The following is a 23,176-nucleotide window of genomic DNA, read 5'->3' on the forward strand; positions in this document are numbered from 1 at the left end:
GTGCCTCAGGATAGGTTACAAAGACACTAGGCGAGCCTCCCTGGGGAGAACATTCCACAAACAGGGAGCCACCACAGAAAAGGCCTGTTCTCAAGCTATTACACAGCACCTATATCAGTGCCCACCCCCTCTGCTGTTTAAGAGTTGTCAAATCCATATCAGGAATCACATCACAGAAGAAAAGAAGGCAACAGGTTAAATACGCCTGGCCAATTAAAATATATTGCTTCATGTTTGTCAAGGGATGAGCAGCTTCTGCCTCTGCAACACCCCTTGAAACTGCCCAATGCTTGTCGTGTGGAATGAGGGGGTAGGAATTCTCCTGGCCAATTGGTTCACATGACCCAGTTCACTTCAGACTTTGGATTTATTTATTCTTGATAAAAGTCAGAGAGTAACATTGCCTTTCTTTACTGTGTGGGGGGGGGCGGGGGGGTCCTACCTGGTTTTCTCTCCCTTGCTGGCAAATGTTGGTGTTTGTGTGTGCTTGTCTGATGCTGCTTATTAAAATTAAAATTACTCTCGACAATCTCCTTATCAAAAAGTAGGGCAACTTTGCCATCTTTATTCACAGGAAAGTCTCCCGAAGTATTGTCCCAGAATTAATGTAACACCAGGACTTAATATTAACTGCAGTCAGTGACCTAGAACTTACAATTCCCAGTTCAGACATGTGGCTTTCTGTGTACAATGTGACTTGAACAATTCATATTTGCAAATGGAAGATTGCATAATGGAGCTGTTAGGTTCGAACCCCTGCTCAGCTCTGAAGCTCACTGTGTGACCTTGGACCATATCACTGTCTCTCAGCCTAACCCACCTCAGTGGGATGCTTTGAAGGTTAAGTGCCTCTCTGAGACATGTGGAAGGGCAAGAAACAAATGTAAGCAGTAAATGAAAACCACAGCTAATTGCAACCATTTTTTTGTCCATTGATAGTTATCTCAGTCAGTGATCACACTGCTCTTGCCAAATACTGTAAAGACCAGAAGATTGGACTTGTGGTGGTTGGTCCAGAAGTCCCTCTTGCTGCCGGTATGTCTAAAAGGAATTATTCTGCAAACTCCTGCCTCCTGTTTAATCTACTAATTTGTGACTTTTATATGCCGAACTGAGTGTATAAAAACACATGAGTATGCTAACATGCATGCAATATACGGCATCTCTTCTACCAGAACATGGTAATGAAGGGAGCAGAAATTAAAGTGGAAATGTACTTTTTGGCCTTTCAAAGATCTGGAGTGACTCTGCTTTGGTCACAGTGGGATCCTTTACCTCAAACTGTTCTTTGCTCATTGCTTCGGTTTTTGAAATACCTACTCTAGATGATAGCCAAGGAATTGATTTGGTTACTATGGTCTCAAATTTCTCTAGCTGCTACTTCTGCCAACATTTATAGCTGGACACCATTTTTGAAATCTGATCCCAGTTGTTTTGTTTTAAATTAGGACTTATAAGTAAAACATGCACAGAATGTTGCCGTGTGAAGTGCTTTTGCATATTCCTTGACAATCCATTCCATTCGATTCCCCCTTCTGCAAAAGGCAAGCTACCTGTAATATTCCATAGTCACTGTGCATGCTCAGAGTTTGTTGTTTCTGAGCAGAGGGTGGTGGCTGCCCCCTTAGGGCTTTTTCTATATGGTGTGTGTGTGTGTGTGTGTGTGTGTGTGTGTGTGTGTGTGTGTGGTAGCCTTGAGGTTTCCCCGAGGCTGTGAAGACCTTCCTCTTGTGTGTGGATGGTGTACTCAGAATACAGTGTTAGCATCTATGATTGTGTTTCGATTAACTCCTTTCATAACCCATAATACTTTGGATTATTTCTGCTGCTAGGAATTGTTGATGACTTGACAGCTGCTGGCGTTAGATGTTTTGGTCCTACTGCAAAGGCAGCTCAACTAGAGTCCAGCAAGAGCTTTTCCAAAGCCTTTTTGGATCGTCATGACATTCCAACTGCAAGATGGAAAGCTTTCACTAATGCAAAAGAAGCGTGTGCCTTTATTACCAGGTACAGCAACTTTCAGCATGCGGAGAATTCTTTGTCTATTTTTGCTGCATCTATTTTTGCTGCAATGTGTATAGAGCTTGAAATCTGAATGAAATTCCTTTCTTTCTTACTTACTTGCTTGCTTTCCTCTCTCCCCTCCTGCTGCCACCCTGCCAAGTGCGGCTTTCCCTGCCCTAGTTGTAAAGGCAAGTGGTCTGGCGGCTGGAAAAGGTGTGATTGTGGCCTCTAATAAAGAAGATGCATGCAAAGCTGTCCATGAAATAATGCAAGTAAGTTGGGGATGTATTAATAAAAATAATTTCATCATTAAGATTACACCTAAAATTGTTTCCTAGGAGCCTAGTATTGGGCCAAACCAGGACTGAGGCTGCACTCCTCAGTGCACTTAGTGGAGAGTAAATTTCGCTGAATGCACTGGACTTGCTTCTGAGACATGTTTAGAATTGCAGTGCCACTTGGACTGCAAGCCCATGTATGCTTACCTATGAGTAAGCCCCAACAAATGCAGAGAGACGTACTGCTGAGTAAGCATTAACTGTGCTATTAAGGATGTGTAGAACTATCATTTAAGGCAAGGGTAAGGAGCCTGTGAGCTCCAGTTGTTGCTGGATTACAACTCCCATCGTCCCTGACCATTGGCTGTGATTACAGAGGCTGATGGGAGTTGGGAGTCCAACAGCATGTGTAGGGCCACAAGTTCTCTATCCATGGTTTAAGGGGGTGTCTATTCTATTGCTTTCATCTGAGCGAGTTCTTCCATGGAACTTGAAATGTATGATACCTTAAAACAGAAATTGTTTGAGAAGGAAAGAAAACACTCTGCTATATTGCTGGGTTTCTGAAGAAGAAGAAGATTGAGAACATGTTTCAAAGCATTTGTTCTTTCTTCTCTGCTGGATCAGGCAGATTCCATTTGTTAGAATACTGTTACAAATGAAAGTCTACAGATAGGTTCAGATATGTATGTATACTTTTCATAAATATGGATGTATACTTTTCATGCAGGATAAAACCTTTGGAACAGCCGGAGAAACAGTTGTTGTTGAGGAGCTTCTAGACGGAGAAGAGGTTTCTGTAAGTATAACCTATAATGTATGGCAGCCTTTCTGACACAACTCCCCCCCCCATTCACTGAAATTCCTTCCCATTCTTGGAGCAGCTCTGTTGGATCCCACCTGATGTCCATCACACAATGCATAACGCAAGTCCAGTTGGTTAATCACTTTGATCACTTACTGTTTTCAGCAAATGTTCTTAACTTTGGCCAGGTAATGCCCATTCTGTATATTAGGTACAAGTCCTTAATACTTAAGGACTTAAAAGCTACTTGCTGAGATAGACTATGGTGGTGCTGTTTTGAACTCTACCTATGTGAGTTGCCAAAACAAAAAAAGTATCCCATTTATGTAATCAAAATACTGCATTGCTGAGTGGAACTTGGCCTTGCAATGTTACAGTTGTTCTGTCAGTGCAAGCATTTCTGCTTTCCACACAGAACAATCTCCCCTCTCCTCCCACCATGTGCTGTGCTGGGGTTCTCCTGACTTCTCAGAGCTGATTTGGTAGGGCATGTGGGAAGAAGAAGAGGTCGGAAAAACCCAGTTACACTAGCGAGACTCATCGTATTAGCATCTACTACCGGTAGTGAAACTGTTCAGTTGAATCTGTCTCCATGCTTTCAAATTGGCTTCCTTTTGAGTGATCCTAAATATTGATCCCTGGCTCTTGCTAGCTATTATTGATCAGTCATAAGAGTAAGAACTCCATTTCAAATCAAATATGGAATTTTCCGGGGGGAGGGGGAACCCTGGAAAAAAAAACTCAGCAACAACAACAGCTTAATAGTACAAAACTCACCCACTCCTGAGGCCAACCATAAAGCATCAAATTTATATTTAATTGTTAGAAAGAAATTTAATACAGTACTTCTGTTTTCCAGAAATAGTGGGTGGCATCCCGCTAGAGATCATATTAGAGCAGACCCATTGAAATCAAATTACTTCGGTTCACTGATTTCAAGAGGTCTGCTCCAAGTATGACTATTGTTGGATTTCACCAAGCACCTTCAGAAAAGTATTATGAATTATATTGACATTTACATAATTTGCCTGGCTCCTAATTTGTATAAGAGATTTTCAAATATTGCATTTGTTTATACGAATGCAAATGAACTTAAAGTAGTGTACCATTGTATATTGTCTAGAGAAATGCCAACTGGGTAAAAGTAAAATACCTTGGACTAAATTAAAAAATTGTCCAGTAGCACCTTAGAGACCAACTAAGTTTGTTCTGGGTATAAGCTTTCGTGTGCATGCACACTTCTTCAGATACCTGCACACGAAAGCTTATAAAGACTTCTGGAATATAGTATATGAAGAAATGAAAAAGATTTTCAGATTAACCTTCCAAAAAAGACCAGACGCTTTTCTGTTGAGAATCCTGAACAAAGATTTACCTGCTAAATATAGGGAGATCTTCTTATATGCGTCAGCTGCAGCTCGGTTACTAATAGTGGCCAGGTGGAAAGGGGACACCGTCCCAACACTCAAAGAGTGGCAAAATAAATTGTTAGATATGGTAGATTTGGCTCAACTAACAGATCACTTAAGGGGAATCACAAAACGCGTTTGCAAAAAAAATGGGATGTGTTTAGAATAATAGTTATAACGTAATTTCCATGGCAGCCTTAGAATGACTGGCTTATAATGTAATATTAGAGCGTACAAGAGTTGTCGGTATGACGTACAAAAGAGATTATAAGAAGATGAAGAGGAAAGTATGTATTTTGCAAAAAAAAAGATGAGTTGTGCTACGGGAGGTGACGGGAAGTCAACAGTATAATAATAATATAAATTAATTTGTTGTTTTTGTTTGATGATTAACCTTTGTTTGATGATTATCTGAGCTATTTGATTTTTGATTTATTGTTCTACTAGTTTGAAATATTTGTTTTGTTTGTCTTGTTTTAAATCTTAATAAAGCTTATTAAAAAAAATCAAAAAATTGTCCAGTAGCACCTTAGAGACCAACTAATTTTGTTCTAGGTATAAGCTTTCGTGTGCATGCACACTTCTTCAGATACCTGCACATGAAAGCTTATACCCGGAACAAACTTAGTTGGTCTCTAAGGTGCCACTGGACAATTTTTTTACTTTTTAAATTAATTTTGACTGCGTCAGACCAACACGGCTACCTACCTATACCTTGGACTGTCTCCCATCATTAGGAGGGCACTACTCGTAATTAGCAACTTATTAATAATCATCTTTGTAAACCTGGACACTGAGTTAATTTCTATTATTACCTAGCATAGTTATAAACCATCCATGGTTTACCTTGTTTTTCTTACAGTGTTTATGCTTTACGGATGGTGTCACTGTTGCCCCAATGCCACCTGCCCAGGATCACAAACGCTTAATGGATGGAGATCAAGGCCCAAACACAGGCGGCATGGGTGCATATTCTCCAGCACCACAGGTAAAACTCAGGTTTACACTGCTTCTTTGTCAGAGCTTGTTACTAAAGACCACCTGTCATAAGAGCTGAGTAATAGGAAAAACAGATTCTTGACACCAGGAGTAAAAAAAAAAAAAAAAAAGCATGACACAATAGATTCTTGTTGCTAGAATTGGTTAAATTCTCTACATTCTTAAAAGCTCTACTTTTGTCACATTTTATTAGCTGTCCAAGGAACTTCTTCTGAAAATCAGAAATTCTATTCTCCAGAAAACAGTTGACGGTATGAGAAAAGAGGGTATTCCTTACATTGGTAAGTGGGAGTATCATTCTATGAGCGATATCCATCATTAGCCATATGCAAAGTAGACCCTTTGAAGTCAATTGATTTCAATAGTTCTACTCTGAGCATCTGCTATATGTGTTAACGCAGTGTTTTGTTTTTTTAAATGACAGCAGTCCAAAAATGCAACTATTTGTGGACAAATGCTGCGAATGCAAACAATTGCTGACAAAGCTCCACATACTTCTCTAGATGGTGGAAATAATAGTCATAATCTTAAAATAATATAACATTCTTTTAAGATTTACTGTTTTTGTCCTCAATATCTTGTGCCTTTTTCCTTTAGGTGTCCTGTATGCTGGATTAATGCTAACCAAAGATGGACCTAAAGTCTTAGAGTTCAACTGTAGATTTGGTGACCCGGAATGTCAGGTGAGCGACCCTGTATATCTTGGGCTGCAGTACACCCAGTTGCCTTGGAGAAACCCCATTCAGCTCAAGTGGGATTCAATTCTGAGCAGATATGTGTTAGATTGCGCCAATCAGAAGCCACAGAAGCCTCATCAAACTTTTGGGTTTCTAAAGAACGTTTGCAAACCAGAACAATCACTTTTGGGTTTGGAGCATTCGGGAACCACAATGTCCAAGTTCCAGGGTGTTCAACAACCAAGGTACCTACCGCCCACTAGTGGGCGTTTCAGGATTCTAGGTGGGTGGTAGGGGGTTCTACGGCATAAGCTTCTTCCATTGAGCACTGGTGGGTAGCAAGGAAATTTTACCATCAAGAAAGATGCATTAGTGGGTGGTAGGTATAAAAAGGTTGACTACCCCTGGATGAGCATTGGTTTAAATGTAATGTGTGATCATATTGTGAGCATCAATCAAGCAGGTTTATTTGCTAAAAAAGGTTGCTGACCCCTGATATATACGATAGCCATAATTTTGAATCTTAACTAAACTACTGACATTTCTTCATGGGAAAGTACCACAGTCTAATTCTGTGATCTCCATTACTGTACTATACTGCACTGCAGGTATATTTAATATACTGTATTGTTAAAGTTCAGTATACTTGTGTCTACACCAACTCATTTTTAATAAAATATGTTTCCTAATCAATGTGCTTAGGATCTCATACATTATATAATATACATTGAACTGCTTCTTTAACTTTCTTGTCATTTCCATGGTATTTCACTGGGAATTTTCTAGTTTTCTTACATTTTCTTAAAGTAACACCAGAAAGATGTGCCTAACGCTGGTCTATATTTGTGTAGGTAATTCTCCCACTACTTAAGAGTGACCTTTATGAGGTTATACAAGCAACGATGGATCAAAAATTATCTTGCCACATGCCTGTATGGTTAGAAGACTGGGCAGCTGTGACTGTAGTCATGGCTAGTGAAGGCTACCCAGGAAGCTATCCTAAGGGTTTGGAAATAACAGGTAGGAAACTGACACTCAGGTTCTAAACATGTAGAACATTATATCCTTCCACTTTCATGTGTTTGACAAGAGACAATGCGAGTCTCTTGCAGGTTGGCTACCTCAAATAACAAACGCTTTGGTTTTAACCAGTTGAGGGTCTCCTTTTGATTCCTAAAGCGATCGTTTCCACTTTGTCTCATAATTCAAAGAGCAACTTTAATTTCTGCAAGAAAAGACTGGTTACACTATAGCCAGGCACTGGTTGTATATTTAGGTAATAAATAACTCCTTTTACTTAAGTAAGTAGTGAGTTCCTTTGAATTCATTGGGGTTTATTCCTTAGTCAAAGTGCTTGGGACTGCAGCGTTACAGAGCAATCCTATACATGTCTCCTCTGAAGTAAGCCCCACCAAGGTCAAAGAGGTTTACCTCGGGGTGTTGGGCTGCAGCCTTCAAGACCTCGCACTCCCACTTTCAATCATCATATCTACAGGCTGCCAAAAGAAGAGAAGCTTCTCACTAACTCGGCCCCCCCTCAGAGCAGTCGCTTTAGGGCCATTTCTGTTTGATATCCCTTTGCAAAACATGTGGTCATCTTGGTAACTTACATGGATGTCTTGGTGGCCGTAGCATGGGGAATGACACCTTATCAAAAGGAGAGAAGGAACAGCAACAACTGTAAAATACAGGCAGTCTGGCCACCTAGAGATATGCTTTTGCCCACCCCTGCAGTAACCCATATGTCTCGAACAAGATAAGGTGGAAGGGAGTGAGAAGGTCTTTGGGTGTTTCCAGTGGCTTTTTATTTTCTTTTTAATTGTTTTAGCACTGGTTTATTCCCTGGCACTCAAGTCACAGTACGGTGTCAAATGTCGGGTTGTCATTTCATAGAACAGGGGTACCTATCTTATGATCCTCTAGATGTCATTGGACTCCAGCCCAACATAGCTAATAGTATCATCATCAACATCTCAATAGATATTCTGACCTTCCTCCTGAAGGAGCCCAGGGATATCAGCAATGAAAAAGACATACTGTATTTTAAAGTATTATAAACATTCTCTCAGCCAGTGATTTCAGGGTTGTCGGGAACAGTGTCTTTCAGCCATATTTTTAAATTCTTCCTGAAGGTCTCTAATGAGGGAGGCAGACACAAAAGGGGATGCTGTTAGGATGGATGCCACGTGTGAACCAGCAACTTTGCGACAACCACATATAAGCCACTCCTGCCGTAGAGGTTTCAGGCAGATCAGTTCTGGCCCACACATGTCTTTCTTCATCAACTTTTTTATTTATTAATGGGTTGAGTTCACTGCCATTTTTATTTGGTTGGGCATATTTATAATTGCTTGTGCACTCGATAGACGCATGGCAAAAGTTTTCAGGAAACTTTAAAAAATAAATAAATTCTCACCTTATAGGATTTCCTCGGGCCAAAGAGCTGGGTTTGCAAGTGTTCCACGCAGGCACAGCCATGAAAGATGGCAAAGTGGTGACCAGTGGCGGCAGAGTCCTCACTGTGACAGCTATCAAGAAGGACCTTGTCACCGCACTGGAAGAAGCCAACAAAGGAGTAGGAGTCATCCAGTTCAAAGGGGCCATTTATAGAAAGGATATTGGTTATCGGGCTATAGCTTTCCTTAAAGAAACCAGGTACCTATCTGAGGCCAAATCTGAAGGCGATAGTAAGAATAATTGTTAAACACAAGACATAATTCATGCAAATCGCTACATAATCATTCCATGTTTCAGTAAAATTTTGTATCAATATATTATACAATATCCTCATATAACTATTCTTAATGGATATCCTTGTGTATTATCTCAAAAACAACTAGGATTAATTAATGGGTAATGAATAAGTATTTCTTTTACTGAAGACTTAAAACACTGTTGAGCAAAACGTAAGATAGCTTACACCAGGCACCCCCAAACTTCGGCCCTCCAGATGTTTTGGACTACAATTCCCATCCTCCCTGACCACTGGTCCTGTTAGCTAGGGATCATGGGAGTTGTAGGCCAAAACATCTGGAGGGCCGCAGTTTGGGGATGCCTGGCTTACACTTACTTTTTGCGCGGCTACTAATGCAATATTCATGACACAATATTAAACCAGTTAATCTGTCCTATTTTTGAGAAGATTAGGGCTCTCAAAGAGAGACCTTTTTTTTGTTTTCCTCTTGGAACTACATTGCCCAGAATTCTTTGTAAGGTTGTGTAGATTTGTTGTTAACAAGTCAAAAACTAGTGGGTGGGAAGAATGAAACAGCAACGTGCACCTGCATGAAGTTGGCACTCCCAAAATGCTTAAGAGTAACCACACTGACATCTCTTCATATTACTACGAATTAATCCATTTTTGAGGGAAGAAAAAGTTGAGGATGCAAGAGGCTGGTACACTTTTAGAGCAGGGATGGTAATCTGAGCACCACCTCCACCCCAATACTATTGGACTACAACTCCAATCACCCCCAGCCCTGTCCTAGCGTGTGAAAATCTTCTGACACAGCCACTTGGAGGCTACTCTTATAAAGATCAAGCAAAGACATTTTTACCAGTATAACTGCATCAATTGCTATCTTGCATTAATGCAGCTACATTGGTAGAAATAATCTAACCTTTAACCTAAATGTTTTTGTCAGTGCCACAAAATATAAACTACTGTACTGAAGAAGTACTACCTTTTTATAACATAGCCTTCTACTATGAATGAAATACACTGTTAGTATTAAGCTGAAAGCATATGGCATCAGGTGTTAGTATACTGTAACACTAGTCTTTTGTATATGCAATAAAGTTTCTAAGAATGGTGCAGTATCTAGCTTTATTTGTACGGAATGTGTAGTATTTGATTAGAAGTGGTAAATGATATGAATCTGTGTAGTGTGCTCTATCCATTGAGTTTGATTCCCCACCCCACCCCCAAGCAGACAAGGCAATATTTGGCCAGATGTAAGAGGACTCTTTCTATGCACGTTCATGCACATTCTAAGCCTAAACAGCGATAGTGAAATTGAGTTTATAGCTAGCACAGGCATCCCCAAACTGCGGCCCTCCAGATGTTTTGGCCTACAACTCCCATGATCCCTAGCTAACAGGACCAGTGATCGGGGTAGATGGGAATTGTAGCCCAAAACATCTGGAGGGCCGAAGTTTGGGGATGCCTGAGCTAGCGCATCTGAGTTTATGCCTGGAGAGTAAATGGTATACTCAAAATACATTTGGGCTTAGCTGATGAAGATGATGTGTAGCTTTAAAAATATTACAAGTTATATGCAAGATATATTTTCCAGGGCATGTTCCTTTTTTACTTCTGGTAAGCCTGGAAACCCTTGAAAAATATATTGTTGTTTGCAAAAGTCAGCACGATCCATTTGACAGAAACTGGACTTGGACCTGGGAGTCATGGGGCTCACATGTCAACTAAGACTGCAATCCTAACTCCCACTTACCTGGCAGTAATTCCGTAGGGCTTACTTCAGAGTAGACCTATTCCTTCAATAGAATCATATAGTTGGAAGAGACCACAAGGGCCATCCAGTCCAAACCCCTGCCAAGCAGGAAACACCATCAAAGCATGCAGTTGCTGTGCAATAGCATGCAGCAATAGGATGCAATAGCATGCAGTTGCTGTGATACACATCTGGGAATGTGAAAAGTGTGGAGCAGGGATGGGCAGGGAACTAGTCCCAGCTGAGGGACCACTCATTCCAAGAGCACAGGGATCGTAAGGACTGCCACAGAGCTACTGACCTTTGAAATCAGGCCTTTTGGAGCAAACACTCTCACTCATATTTCTTAAAAGGCACAGGAAAAGTTCCCAGTGAATTCTTACACCTCTATACTGGCACTGGAAAATACTGTTATAGATGGATTGTATGTATGAATCAATTGACTATTGGCTATTCTGCCCTTTTAGGGGCCTGACTTACAAAGACAGTGGTGTAGATATTGCAGCTGGTAACACGTTGGTTCAGAACATTAAACCTTTAGCAGCGGCCACATCTAGGCCAGGTAAGATAAAATCTGTACATTCTAATCAAAACGTTTGCAGAATAAGTTCACGAAAAATTGAGTTCCTTATACCCATACTCATTACTATTTTGTAAATATATATATGCAACTCTTGTATTTTACGTTTTGCACTAAGAATTCCAGATGAGGCATGCAGTTTAGCCATTGTGCAGAGATTTCAGAATACTGGAATTGTGCTGCAGTTAGGACCTGCAGAATATATTTAAGGGAAATCATTCCATTCAGCATATCTGTACCATATTGGATAGAGACGCTTTAACTGACTGCAGCATCAGGACCCCACCCACCCCTCACCCTCCAAAATTTGTAAAGCAAGTAAAGGTTAACAGAACAAGGTTAATTTAGCCCAACTGAGTTTAGTGAACTTTTCTCCCAGTTGAATACAGTGGGACTTGATTCTGAGTAAAAATGCATTGGATTACATTGTAGAGCAAGTTAAATGTAGGAGAAAGGAGAGCAGGAGGGAGAGTCTCATCCCTCACCTTTGCTGTTAATTCCAATTGATGGGCTGCAGAATAATCTAGGAACCAGGGAGATCCATGGTGGGAAGATATTTTGTCCCCTTTCCCTGCCGAATTCGCTCTGCGGTGCTGCTTCCATATCTGAAGGAGGGCAAAACCAATCAGGGATGTGGTTTGACAAATAATTCTATAGCCGTCTCTAAAGACCTCCATCATGTTAACAAGACCTTGGTGAATGAGTCCTTTTCTTCCTGCTTGGTAGGCTGTAATGCTGACCTAGGAGGGTTTGCTGGCCTCTTTGACTTGAAAGCAGCTGGATATAAAGATCCAATTTTGGTATCTGGAACCGATGGTGTCGGAACAAAGCTCAAGGTAATGAGAAGGTTGTGTGGGCTGGGCAGGTTTAATGGGTTTTTGAAGGTTTTAGGCCGACAGTTACTTTTACTTAGTAACTGAGTGTTAAGTTCTTTATACAATTTTATACTATGCAAAGGGACAATAGTTTGGCAGCAGAGCATGCAGAAGGTCCCTGATTCAGTCCTTGGCATCTACAATCCCCTCTTTCCTCTTCCCCCAATGAATAACTTCATTTGCATCACATTCAGATATGTGTCTGAAACAGATGCCAGCCCTTCACAGGAGAGCAAATGGAAGGGCACAGTTTTTGAGGCCTAGCAACCAACAAATTTCCCAGTATACTTTTGAAAAAATTTCCAAGAGCACAATATAGTATCAATGTCCTTTTCCCAAGCCTGGCTGATATAAATAGGAGTTGCACAAAAGTATATTGGGGTCTCCTGTGAATGGGGTAGCTCTGCCCCTGAAGGACCAGGTGTGCAGCCTGGGAGTCATTCACAGCTGGAGGCACAGGTGAATTCTGTGTCCAGGGCAGCTGTTTACCAGCTCCAGCTGGTACGCAGGCTGAGACCCTACCTGCCCACAGACTGTCTTGCCAGAGTGGCGCATGCTCTAGTTATCTCTCGCTTGGACTACTGCAATGCGCTCTATGTGGGGCTGGCTACCTTTGAAGATGATCCAGAAACTGCAACTAATCCAGAATGTGGCAGCTAGACTGGTGACTGGGAGCGGCCGCCGAGACCACATAACACCGGTCTTGAAAGACTTACATTGGCTCCCAGTACGTTTCCAAGCACAATTCAAAGTGTTGGTGCTGACCTTTAAAGCCCTAAACGGCCTCAGTCCAGTATACCTGAAGGAGCGTCTCCACCCCCATCGTTCTGCCCGGACACTGAGGTCCAGCGCCGAGGGCCTTCTGGTGGTTCCCTCACTGCAAGAAGCCAAGTTACAGGGAACCAGGTAGAGGGCCTTCTCAGTAGTGGCACCCGCTCTGTGGAACACCCTCCCAGAAGATGTCAAAGAGAAAAACAACTACCAGACTTTTAGAAGACATCTGAAGGCAGCCCTGTTTAGGGAAGCTTTTAATGTTTAACAGATTATTGTATTTTAATATTTTGTTGGAAGCTGCCCAGAGTGGCTGGGGGAACCCAGCCAGATGGGCGGGGTATAAATAATATATGGTGATGGTGATGTCATCTATGTACCTTCCATGGCAGTTAAAAATGAAATCTCAGTTATGTTCAGTGGCTGGGAATCAGAAGGGTGAGAGTGCTGTTGCATATAAGCATCTGGTTGGTCACCACGAGAACAAGGAGGTTGGACTAGACGGACCTGTGGCCTGATCCAGGAGGGCTGTTCTGATGTTCCCAAGTCTTACCAAGCTCAGGTGTGATTTGTCTAATTCTCATTACAGATTGCCCAACTATGCAATAAGCACGACACCATTGGTCAAGACTTGGTTGCCATGTGTGTCAATGATATCCTAGCTCAGGGAGCTGAGCCCCTCTTTTTCCTGGACTATTTTGCCTGTGGGAAACTTGATGTCAGGACGGCTCAGGCAGTCATCGCTGGAATAGCTGAAGCTTGTAAACTGGCAGGATGTGCGCTCCTCGGTAGGAATGACTACTCATTCCTTGTATGCGATTAGAAAATTCTCAGGTTCCTGCATTTAGTTAAAAGCAAACCTTAATGTTGCGGAACGTTGATTCATATACTGTGTCCGGCTGCTATGGATCCAAGAATCAGTTTACACATTCAGTTTGCATTGGGCCATCACAGTGTGCCCTGTTTTATGAGTGGGGGGAATTTAAAAGGGGAATCTTCTGAAGAGGTGAAGAGTGTAGAAGGCAGGGGCAGGCCTTGGTAACATGGCGCCCTGTGCCAGGCCAAAATTCAAGCCCCCCCCCCCAGCCCTCATGCTGCCTTCCCAAAGCCAGCTAAGCAAGGGGCCATGCTTTAGGAAGGAGGTGCAAGACTCTCTCAGGGTTTTAGATCCCTCCTATCTCCTTCCCAAAGCTGGGCAAGTGCTAATAGGCTTTGGGAAGGAGGTGGGAAGGTGCCCCCTTTCAGCTCAGCGCCCTGTGCAGGGAAACCAGTCACACTGCCCTAAATCTGCCTCTAAAGAAGGCTGGATTCAGTCCCAGTCCTTTCCCTCTAACATGCTAGTTTTCTGTGTGCAGGAAGCGTTTATATAATGGGTGAGGTTTCAAACATGATCTGTCCCCCCCCCCCCCCGCCGCCCCAATCAGCAGTCTTAAGTGGCACAACAGCAAGAGCTGTCTTGTGTGATTCTCCTGCTTGTGTAACTTGGTACAGACATTTTGGCACCTGAGTCAAATGACAAAATGGTAACCTCCGTCCCCACCAGGGAAGAAGGGGTGGGTGAAGATCTACATCAGGAACAACAGCAAAAATAACGATCTATATCTGCTACCCCTGTGGAGCCTGCTGCCCGAGACAGTCGTCTCTCCTTGCGTCATGACTTTGTAACTTTGTACTTAGGCAAACTGTCATACGACCTTTCCCTAGATTATTTACTTATCAGAACTGCTGTTTTGCTTGTTCTGGCTGTTCCATTTTGAAATCCTTTGTTCTTTACTTAATCGTGTAAGGCACACATACCTCACACACGTTGTTGACTGATTTCTCCATTTTAAAATTGGAAGAATTTGAGAAACAATCATTTTTCATGGCATGATCCACAACATGGGAAGGGAACACGCTCAGTGGCAGAATATCGGCCTTGCACACAGAAGGTCCCACATTTAGTCCAATGGCATCTCTAGATGGGGCTGGGAAGGACTCCTGTTGAGAACCTTGCAATGTTGCTAGCAGTCAGTGTGGGCAGTATCGAGCAGGACAGATCTGTGGTAGGATTCTGTTTAAGGCAGTTTCCTGTTTTTCTGTGTGCTATTCCTTAAGAGTGCCAAAAGCGCCTATGATTTTGTTGTTCTTGTTTTTCATTTCTTCCGTTGGATGTACAACTTTGAAAAGTCAATAAAATGTAATCAACAAGCAAAAAAACCCACAAAAAACCCATCTAAGGCAGGCTGTGCTTGCTGTACTTCAGTGTATGTGAGAATCTGGGAAGCAGAAGTTCCTATAATGGTCACCAGTGGTTTTGGATTAACACTCACAGTCCCTTTCTCTGTCTTCTATTGCCACCTCAGGAGGAGAAACAGCTGAAATGCCTGGCATGTATCCACCGGGAGAGTATGACCTGGGGGGCTTTGCCGTTGGCGCTGTGGAACGAAACCAGATGCTTCCCAAGCTAGAAAGAATTGTTGAGGGAGATGTGATTATTGGAATAGCTTCCTCTGGTGTTCACAGCAACGGGTTTAGCCTTGTGAGAAAGCTTGTTGAAAAGTCCTCTTTAGATTTTTCCTCTCCTCCAGTGGGCCGCTCTGGTAACCAGACATTAGGTAAGTTCAGTAATTGCAGCATTTTCCTCTTCTACGTCGCAGGGAACAACCTTTGGTCAATTTTCAGTTATTAGGACATTTTGGGTCTTTTTATCAATTTCAACACCTTTATTGGCATATATGTCTTTTTATCAAAGGGCGGGGGACTCAGATCCTGGGGCCCAATGTGGTTTTCCAGGCTTCTCTTCTCTCTTTGGCCCCTGGAACTCTCTCCAGGCCGCCCCCCTCACAGACCTAGCCCCTCCCTGAGTGTTTTTATTTCCATTCTTCTGTGTGACATTTGCACTTTGTTAGCTGCCTTCCGATGCTAATCTTATGCCCCCGCCTCCCAGTCCTGCCTCCAACATCCATGGATTAGGCATAGACATCTGCAGAGGGAATGCCTGTGTGCGTAGGCATCCTATGTAAAACCGGTTTGGGCTTGCTTACAATCAAGCAGTGGGTGCATTTTATGAAATAAATAGAAATAATAAAATGTAAGCTAGAGTGCCAGTCATGCAGAGTCTATGCCTGTAGAGGTCTATATGTGTAGGCTTTCTCTCCGCCCACCCACCCACCCCTTATAGACACCCCCACGTTGAACGTGGATCCCAGGTGCAGGACTGCGGAAGCCATGCAATGCAATTCACATGGAGCCCCTTTCATGCAGTAAACACATGAGGGAGGGCCACAGCAATATCTTTGTAAGGCCTCCTTGGTGCATTTCATCCTGCGTGTGCTTTTGTGCTTTATCATGCTTTTGCATAATAACCTGTTAATGGCTTACGTTCACAGGAGAACAGCTGCTTACGCCCACTAAAATCTATAGCAAGATTCTCCTGCCGGTTCTTCGTTCAGGCTACGTGAAGGCCTATGCCCATATCACTGGAGGAGGGCTGCTGGAGAACATTCCACGTGTACTCCCAGCATCCTTTGGGGTAGTTCTAGGTAAGGACGTCTCAGTCATGGTGAACACCAAGGCAAAACTTGCAAGCTTGAAATCATATTTCTTAATTTTTATCGATGCCATTTTCCTTTCTTTAACTGTTCTCCTGCCCCCATTTATTGAAATCCACATTTTATCTCAACATTGACTGAAGATATTTTTAAGGATGGATTTTCACATTCACTAATAAAAAGTAGAATGAAATTTAGACATTCCTTTTCACCAGAGTTTTATATGGCTTTCTGTGGGCATTCATGTCACATTTACACCATACATTTAAACCACTATGTTGCCACTTCAAACAGTCATGGCTTCCCCCAAATAATTTTGGAAGCTGTAGTTTGTTAAGGGTGCTGGGAGTTGTTAGGACCCCTATTCCCCTCACAGCACTACAATTCCAGAGTTTCCTGTGAAAAACAATTAATTGTTAAACTACTATGGGAACTGTAGTTCTGTGAGGGGAATAGGGGTCTTCTAACTCTCAGCACTCTTAACAAGCTACAGCTCCCAGAATTCTTTGTGGGAGGCCAGGCCTATTTAAAGTGGTATTATTATGCCTTAAATGTATTGTGTGAATGTGGCCTTAGTTGATTTGAAAAGATTTTGAATCAATTGAAAAATATAATAATTTTTAAAAGAGGTGGGTAAAGGTAAAGGGACCCCTGACCATCTGGTGTTGCGTGCTCATCTCGCATTATTGGCCAAGGGAGCCGGCGTATAGCTTCCAGGTCATGTGGCCAGCATGACAAAGCCGCTTCTGGCAAACCAGAGCAGCACATGGAAACACCGTTTACCTTCCCACTGTAGCGGTTCCTATTTATCTACTTGCATTTTGACGTGCTTTCGAACTGCTAGGTTGGCAGGAGCTGGGACCAAGCAACGGGAGCTCACCCCGTCACAGGGATTCGAACCGCCGACCTTCTGATCGGCAAGCCCTAGGCTCAGTGGTTTAACCCACAGCGCCAAAGCGGTGGTTAGATTGGTTAAATATGTTTCCTTCAATTGCCAGTGATAACCATTGGATCATTTGCTATTACTGGGCTTATCACTTTTATGTTTATTAAGTTCAGTCAGAATTATCAGCTTCATTTCTCTGTAATGCTTGTTGGCTGGTTTTAAAAAAAAGTGTGCTACAATACAACTCTGGTTATTTTCAGATGCTGTAAGCTGGAAGATACCCGACATCTTTTCTTGGCTTCAGAAAGAGGGAAATCTGTCAGAGGAAGAAATGGCTCGAACATTTAATTGTGGGATTGGTTCAGTCCTGGTTGTGCAGAACGAGCTGGCTGGGCAGGTTCTGAAGGACATTCAGAGGCATGAAGAGGCCTGGGTGATTGGAAAAGTTGTACGCCGTCAAGCAGGTCACTATGCAGAGCCTCATCTATCTGGGGATGACTTGTGAGGGTGATTATTTTTAATGGGGTGATGGTGCTGCGCAGTTCTGAATTAGGACTGCATCTGTTTTGAATGCAGACGGTACCAGCTTCATTCCCTGCCATCTGCAGGGGAATGTCCCCAGTCTGAAACCCTGGAGAGCTGCTGCCAGTCAGTGTAGACCAGGGGTCGGCAAGGTTCACTCCAGGGGTCGGCCTGGGGTGGTTCACTCCAACAAAGATCCTGTTGTGGGCTGGATTGCGCGCCCACCCACGATTTTCGGCATCTGCGCAGACACAGTTTCTGGCACCGCAAAAGCAAGTCCCCGTGCTGCGCTGGTTTTGCACAGCGTGCAGGGACTCACCAAGCGGGTGGCTCGGTTCGGGGGAGCCTCATGGGCCGGTTAAACGATCCCGTGGGCTTGTGGCCCATGGGCCTTAGGTTGTCGACCCCTTGTGTAGACCACACTGAGCTATGATCTGATCCAGTAGAAGGCAGCTCCCTTTGTTTCTAATTATTTAGTTCTATTTATTTACAGCTAATGTTTCTTTTTTTAATTGAAGGGTCTGCCCACGTTGAAGTCAATAACTTACTTCAAGCCTTACAGGCAAATAGGGTAGAGTCCTTCCACAGCCAACGAAGCAAAACCCAAACAAGCAAAACAAGGGTCGGCGTCCTCATCTCTGGAACAGGTAAGACTCTTGTATTCTCCATTGTGAGAAATGAATGCCATCTTTGAGGCTATTGGTTGGGGTATTCTGGAAGACTGTGTTGAAGTATTTTAGTCAGACCATACCATAAACAGCTTTGGCCCTGCACACCTGAAAGAGCGTCTCTACCCCATCACTCAGGCTGGACACTGAGATCCAGCTCTGAGGGCCTTCTGGCGGTGCGTGAGGTTACAGGGAACCAGGCAGAGGGCCTTCTCAGTAGTGGCACTCACTCTGTATAATGCCCTCCCATCAGATGTAAAAGAGATAAACAACTACAGTATATGACTTTTAGAAGACATCTGAAGGAAGCCGTGTATAGGGAAGTTTGTAATATCTGATGCCTTACTGTGTTTTAATTTGTTGGAAGCTGCTCAGAGTGGCTGGGTTAAACTGGGTCAGGATTTTATGGTGTAGATGTGGCTTTCAAAAACTCTTCTAATTTGAAAGAAATCCAGTTGAATGCCAGAGGTTTAAATGGCAGGATTTTTGCAGCTTTTTTTTCTTTTTTTTAATATGCACTATGGAACAAAAAGGAAAAGAACCATGAGAGAAAAGGCACTTGTTTAGAGTTTGAGTGGCATACAGTTGGAATAGGAAGAACCCCTTGAAATTACACAGGTTTCTTTGGATGTACTTATAATGAAAAACTCGTGCCTCAAGAAAAAAAAATACTTAACATTTAAATGTGTGGAATGTGCTGCAAAAGTGTATTTTGCCATCCAACCCGGCGATGGTTCTATACTTACTGAATCAAGTCGCTATTGTGCTGCTTTTAAAAATGTTTTCAGAATATTAAAAGTCCATCTTAAATATATTTTCACTTGATTGTCTTGGATCCTTCAGGTACAAATCTGGAAGCTTTAATAACCAGTACAAAGAAGCCAACTAGCTATGCACAAATAGTCCTTGTCATTTCTAACAAAGCGGGTGTAGAAGGGCTAAGAAAAGCTGAAAGAGCTGGCATTCCTACAAAAGTAAGTAAATGTTCAACAGTTTGGCATGTGTAACTTAAGGGTTAGGTGTCTGTGTGTCTGACTGTTCAAAAATGTTCAGCGTTTCTGAAATATTCTGAAATCTTCAGCATTAATGATTGGGGGGGGGGAATAAATGTATCCCATAATCTCACAATCTTTTACCCTGTCTTAGGTAATTGACCACAAGCTGTACAGCAGTCGCACAGAGTTTGACAGCGCAGTTGATAAAGTCCTTGAAGAGTTCTCAGTTGAGCTGGTCTGCCTTGCGGGATTTATGCGGATCTTATCTGGTCCTTTTGTCAGAAAGTGGGATGGTAAATGCATCTGGATATACTGCACTTGGAACTAGAAAGGCCCTTGCCATTAAATGTTGTGTATAGTTTGTGAACCAGTTAGACAACAGTTTAATTTTCAATTAAGAGATTTTGCTAATTTCCTAGTTTAAAAACAGCACAGTGTTTCCCACAGATTTAGAGGGATAGCTCTACATTTAAAAAATAATCATTATTGATGTGAAAAAGGGACATTGATATTCTCCATGTTATTAGTGAACCAGCTGTATCATAGCTGTTCCATAGCTGGTTTCAGATTCTGGGTTGGTGGCTGCAGTTTGTCTGATAATGTTGATTCAGAAATTATAGTTTCTAGTCTATATCTATCTGTCCCCAGTACATTAAAGAAGATGGAAGTTGCAGGAAAAAACTGCTTCATTTTACATATTTTGTTGCAATGAGCACATCAATAATTTCTTGTTTAAGCATTGTAATGCTAGGAGAACTAAAAAAATGAATTTTGTTTTTTACTTCTAGGGAAAATATTGAATATCCACCCATCTTTGCTGCCTTCATTTAAAGGAGCAAATGCCCATAGACTGGTACTGGAGGCTGGAGTCAGAGTCACTGGCTGTACTGTGCACTTTGTTGCTGTATGTTCTCCTTTTTTGCTACTCTGTTAATTATAATCTCAGTTTGATTGCCAGATCGCTTCTCAGCCCACAATGAATGCAGAGGGATTAATTTACATAGACTGTGAAAAGGTTGGCCAGTGATCTGAGCACAAAATGTACTAATTAGACAGTTGCTGCACCTCTTGCCCACTTCAGCATAGTCTGAAGTCTACGACAGCTCAGTAATTGAGGAATCTTTTTGAATCCAGCCTGACTACTGCCAGGTCAGGGTTAACTTAAGGAATCTATGCAGCTGGTGAGCACAGTCATTGGACTGCTTCATTTACTTCACAATTTAGAAATAATTCATTATTGTGAACTGCAATAATATTTTATCTGGTTTTCATAGTGGTGTGGGTCTTACAGTTTTCTCTTGAATTCTCTTCTACAGCTAACCAGACCAGGCAGGAGTCAGACTAAATATTTGTGGTACAGAATTAGCCAGTTTCAAGAAAGCTTGTAGTGTTGAAGATAATTTCTTAAAGGGGAAAGAGACCAATGAGAGGTCATGAAAGCAAACCAATGCCATGTTCTAGAGCTCATAGTTTCGACTACCTCTCCATCTTGTCAACGTTTCTGACCTTCCTTTCTAGGAAGAAGTTGATGCCGGAGCAATCATTTTTCAAGAGCCGGTCCCCGTGAAGATTGGAGACACAGAGGAGACTTTATGCGAAAGGGTGAAGGAGGCAGAGCACAGAGCCTTCCCTGCTGCTATGCAGTTAGTGGCGAGCGGAGAAGTGCAGCTAGGAGGAGATGGGAAGTTACGCTGGAATTCGGGAAAGCACAACTGAAATGCAGAGGACAAGAAAACAGCAACAACTACGATGCATAATTTTTGCTTTAATTCTGTAGCATAGGGCAGCAAGATGAGAAAGCCAAACAGAGCCAAATTGGGAAGGGGATGAATTTGGCATCCTAAATATTCAAATACTTTTGCCATAATACAGGTTCTTAAAATGGACCTCTGCAGACGCAGGTTCTCATGGTAAACCATTTGTATGATTAACGCCAGGGTCACCCACAGCATCGTGAAAGGAGCACTGAAATATCCAAACCCCTTGTGGGCAACCATTTCACTCAAACAGATTGCCACCGAGTACACACTATGCCACGCCTGCATCAAGGGGCCAGCTACATGGCAGTGCCCTTGTCTAAATCAAGCATTGCCTTCACAAACAGACCATGCCTACTCCCAGGAACACGGAATACACAATAAAACTATTTGTGGTCACAGCATTAATTAGGCATTTTGACATCCATCCTTTTAACATTTCTTTCTGAATAGCAAGGTGAATCAGAATCAGGTTTTTTTGGCCATAGTGCTAAAGATTGAAGTATTGCATAGCGATTGGTGAGCACAAGAAAATCAAAGAAACACATGGCAGTAACCAGGGCTGTATTCAGCTAATCACATGTGGGAGATTTAATCCTCACCCCTTTTCTAAATATATTATACTGTGGAACATATTTTAATTCTCTATTAAAACTTAACCCATGACATCATGGAGGCATGCAGTAACTTGTACTTCAGTATGTTTGTATCATAGCTAGAAAGCACAGTGAGGATGGAATTCACCTAACTCGTGTTTGAAAGAAAAGAAGTAGGTACCTACATATTACATGTGCCTTTAAAAAAAAATCATCATGGTGGTTCATTAAAGGAGAGAATACTGTAGTTCCATTGTGTTATAACTTTGCTATTTACAAAACTAATCAGTGTTCAAATGCTAAGCTTCCATAGGAATTGGACTATATAGCACAGTACTGTTACATTCCTCTTATCTGTTTTGTACCCAAATGTTCAGTGATATCAAACCCCATTCTAATAAAAAAAATCATTAATTTAAGAAATTACATACATATCTATGTTAATTTCTGGGTGATAGTTCCTTACAGTTGCTAAAGATGCCTTGCAGTGTCTTGTCAGTTCCTAAGCAAGTCTTGCTGGTGGAAACGTTCCAAAAAAGAAGCAACCTGAAGCGTAAAAATAAACCAGAGGTGTTCTGCTTTTAATGATCAGGCCATGTAAGAAGACAAGTTTGCCCATTGTATCTAGCTTTTAGCTAGAGTATGTCATATATTGTTATCAAGGGAGATGACATTGGTACACTAATCTCTGGTTAGCCCCTACCCAGAGCACCATGTTCCACCAACAGCCCAGGCTTACCTGTTCTTTCAAGGAGGATGGATTTTGTATACTCATTGACTGCTGCCCCATTTAAACTGTACAAATCAGCCCTTCCAGGAAGAGAGACAGCTGTGCACACTCAAGTCACCATGTGTGAAAAATGGTTTTGCAATGCAATTTCATCCAATGTGTTTGTACATAATCAAAAGTGCAAGAAACATTATTCTTACCATGTACCATCTTAGAGTTTCTGAAACATGATTGTGGCACACCCTGTGAGAATAGAGCTGAGGATCATTTGAAGTGAAAACTATCATAGCTAAATGCAGAAAGTTTGGGGAAATTACCAACCCATGTTATGCTCGATACCCGTCATATATTGACTGACTGACTAGTTTTATGTGGGAAGTTATTTAAAAGGTAATTCAGCTGTGCTTTGAATGGCATATAAGGGAGCTCTCAGAAGTTCTGGTTTAAAGATCTTTTAGAATATAAATCCAGTTGCCAACCTGAGGGGAAAATAATATCCTTTGCCTTTACAAGTGACACAAACACACACTGATTTCATGCAGTTCAGCACATGCCTGAACATGTTTCTCATTCCTGTTCCCTGCAGTTGGCAAAACCCAGCTGCAACATCCCCTTATCTGCTTTTTGTTGCTGTGGC

General features: G+C 42.2%; 1 protein-coding gene across 2 annotated transcripts in view; it reads left to right on the forward strand.

The window, feature by feature from the left end:
* GART (phosphoribosylglycinamide formyltransferase, phosphoribosylglycinamide synthetase, phosphoribosylaminoimidazole synthetase) overlaps positions 1 to 22,968 on the forward strand; it is a 29,332-nt gene extending 6,364 nt beyond the window's left edge. The window contains exons 3-22 of one of the 2 annotated variants that reach the window (XM_035115104.2): positions 940 to 1,035; positions 1,833 to 2,007; positions 2,165 to 2,276; positions 3,013 to 3,081; positions 5,359 to 5,484; positions 5,689 to 5,776; positions 6,093 to 6,178; positions 7,024 to 7,192; positions 8,596 to 8,827; positions 11,094 to 11,188; positions 11,933 to 12,042; positions 13,442 to 13,640; positions 15,198 to 15,449; positions 16,224 to 16,376; positions 17,532 to 17,735; positions 18,312 to 18,440; positions 19,305 to 19,435; positions 19,608 to 19,749; positions 20,245 to 20,360; positions 20,975 to 22,968. In XM_035115104.2, coding sequence (XP_034970995.2) covers positions 940 to 1,035; positions 1,833 to 2,007; positions 2,165 to 2,276; positions 3,013 to 3,081; positions 5,359 to 5,484; positions 5,689 to 5,776; positions 6,093 to 6,178; positions 7,024 to 7,192; positions 8,596 to 8,827; positions 11,094 to 11,188; positions 11,933 to 12,042; positions 13,442 to 13,640; positions 15,198 to 15,449; positions 16,224 to 16,376; positions 17,532 to 17,735; positions 18,312 to 18,440; positions 19,305 to 19,435; positions 19,608 to 19,749; positions 20,245 to 20,360; positions 20,975 to 21,172 — 2,882 coding nt within the window. In that variant the 3' untranslated portion in view covers positions 21,173 to 22,968. The remainder of the gene's footprint in view (positions 1 to 939; positions 1,036 to 1,832; positions 2,008 to 2,164; positions 2,277 to 3,012; positions 3,082 to 5,358; positions 5,485 to 5,688; positions 5,777 to 6,092; positions 6,179 to 7,023; positions 7,193 to 8,595; positions 8,828 to 11,093; positions 11,189 to 11,932; positions 12,043 to 13,441; positions 13,641 to 15,197; positions 15,450 to 16,223; positions 16,377 to 17,531; positions 17,736 to 18,311; positions 18,441 to 19,304; positions 19,436 to 19,607; positions 19,750 to 20,244; positions 20,361 to 20,974) is intronic. The other variant, XM_035115103.2, reaches the window with a different exon arrangement.
* The last annotated feature ends 208 nt before the right edge of the window (positions 22,969 to 23,176 follow it).

The sequence above is a fragment of the Zootoca vivipara genome, chromosome 4 (assembly GCF_963506605.1).
Source record: "Zootoca vivipara chromosome 4, rZooViv1.1, whole genome shotgun sequence".
Lineage (NCBI taxonomy): Eukaryota > Metazoa > Chordata > Lepidosauria > Squamata > Lacertidae > Zootoca > Zootoca vivipara.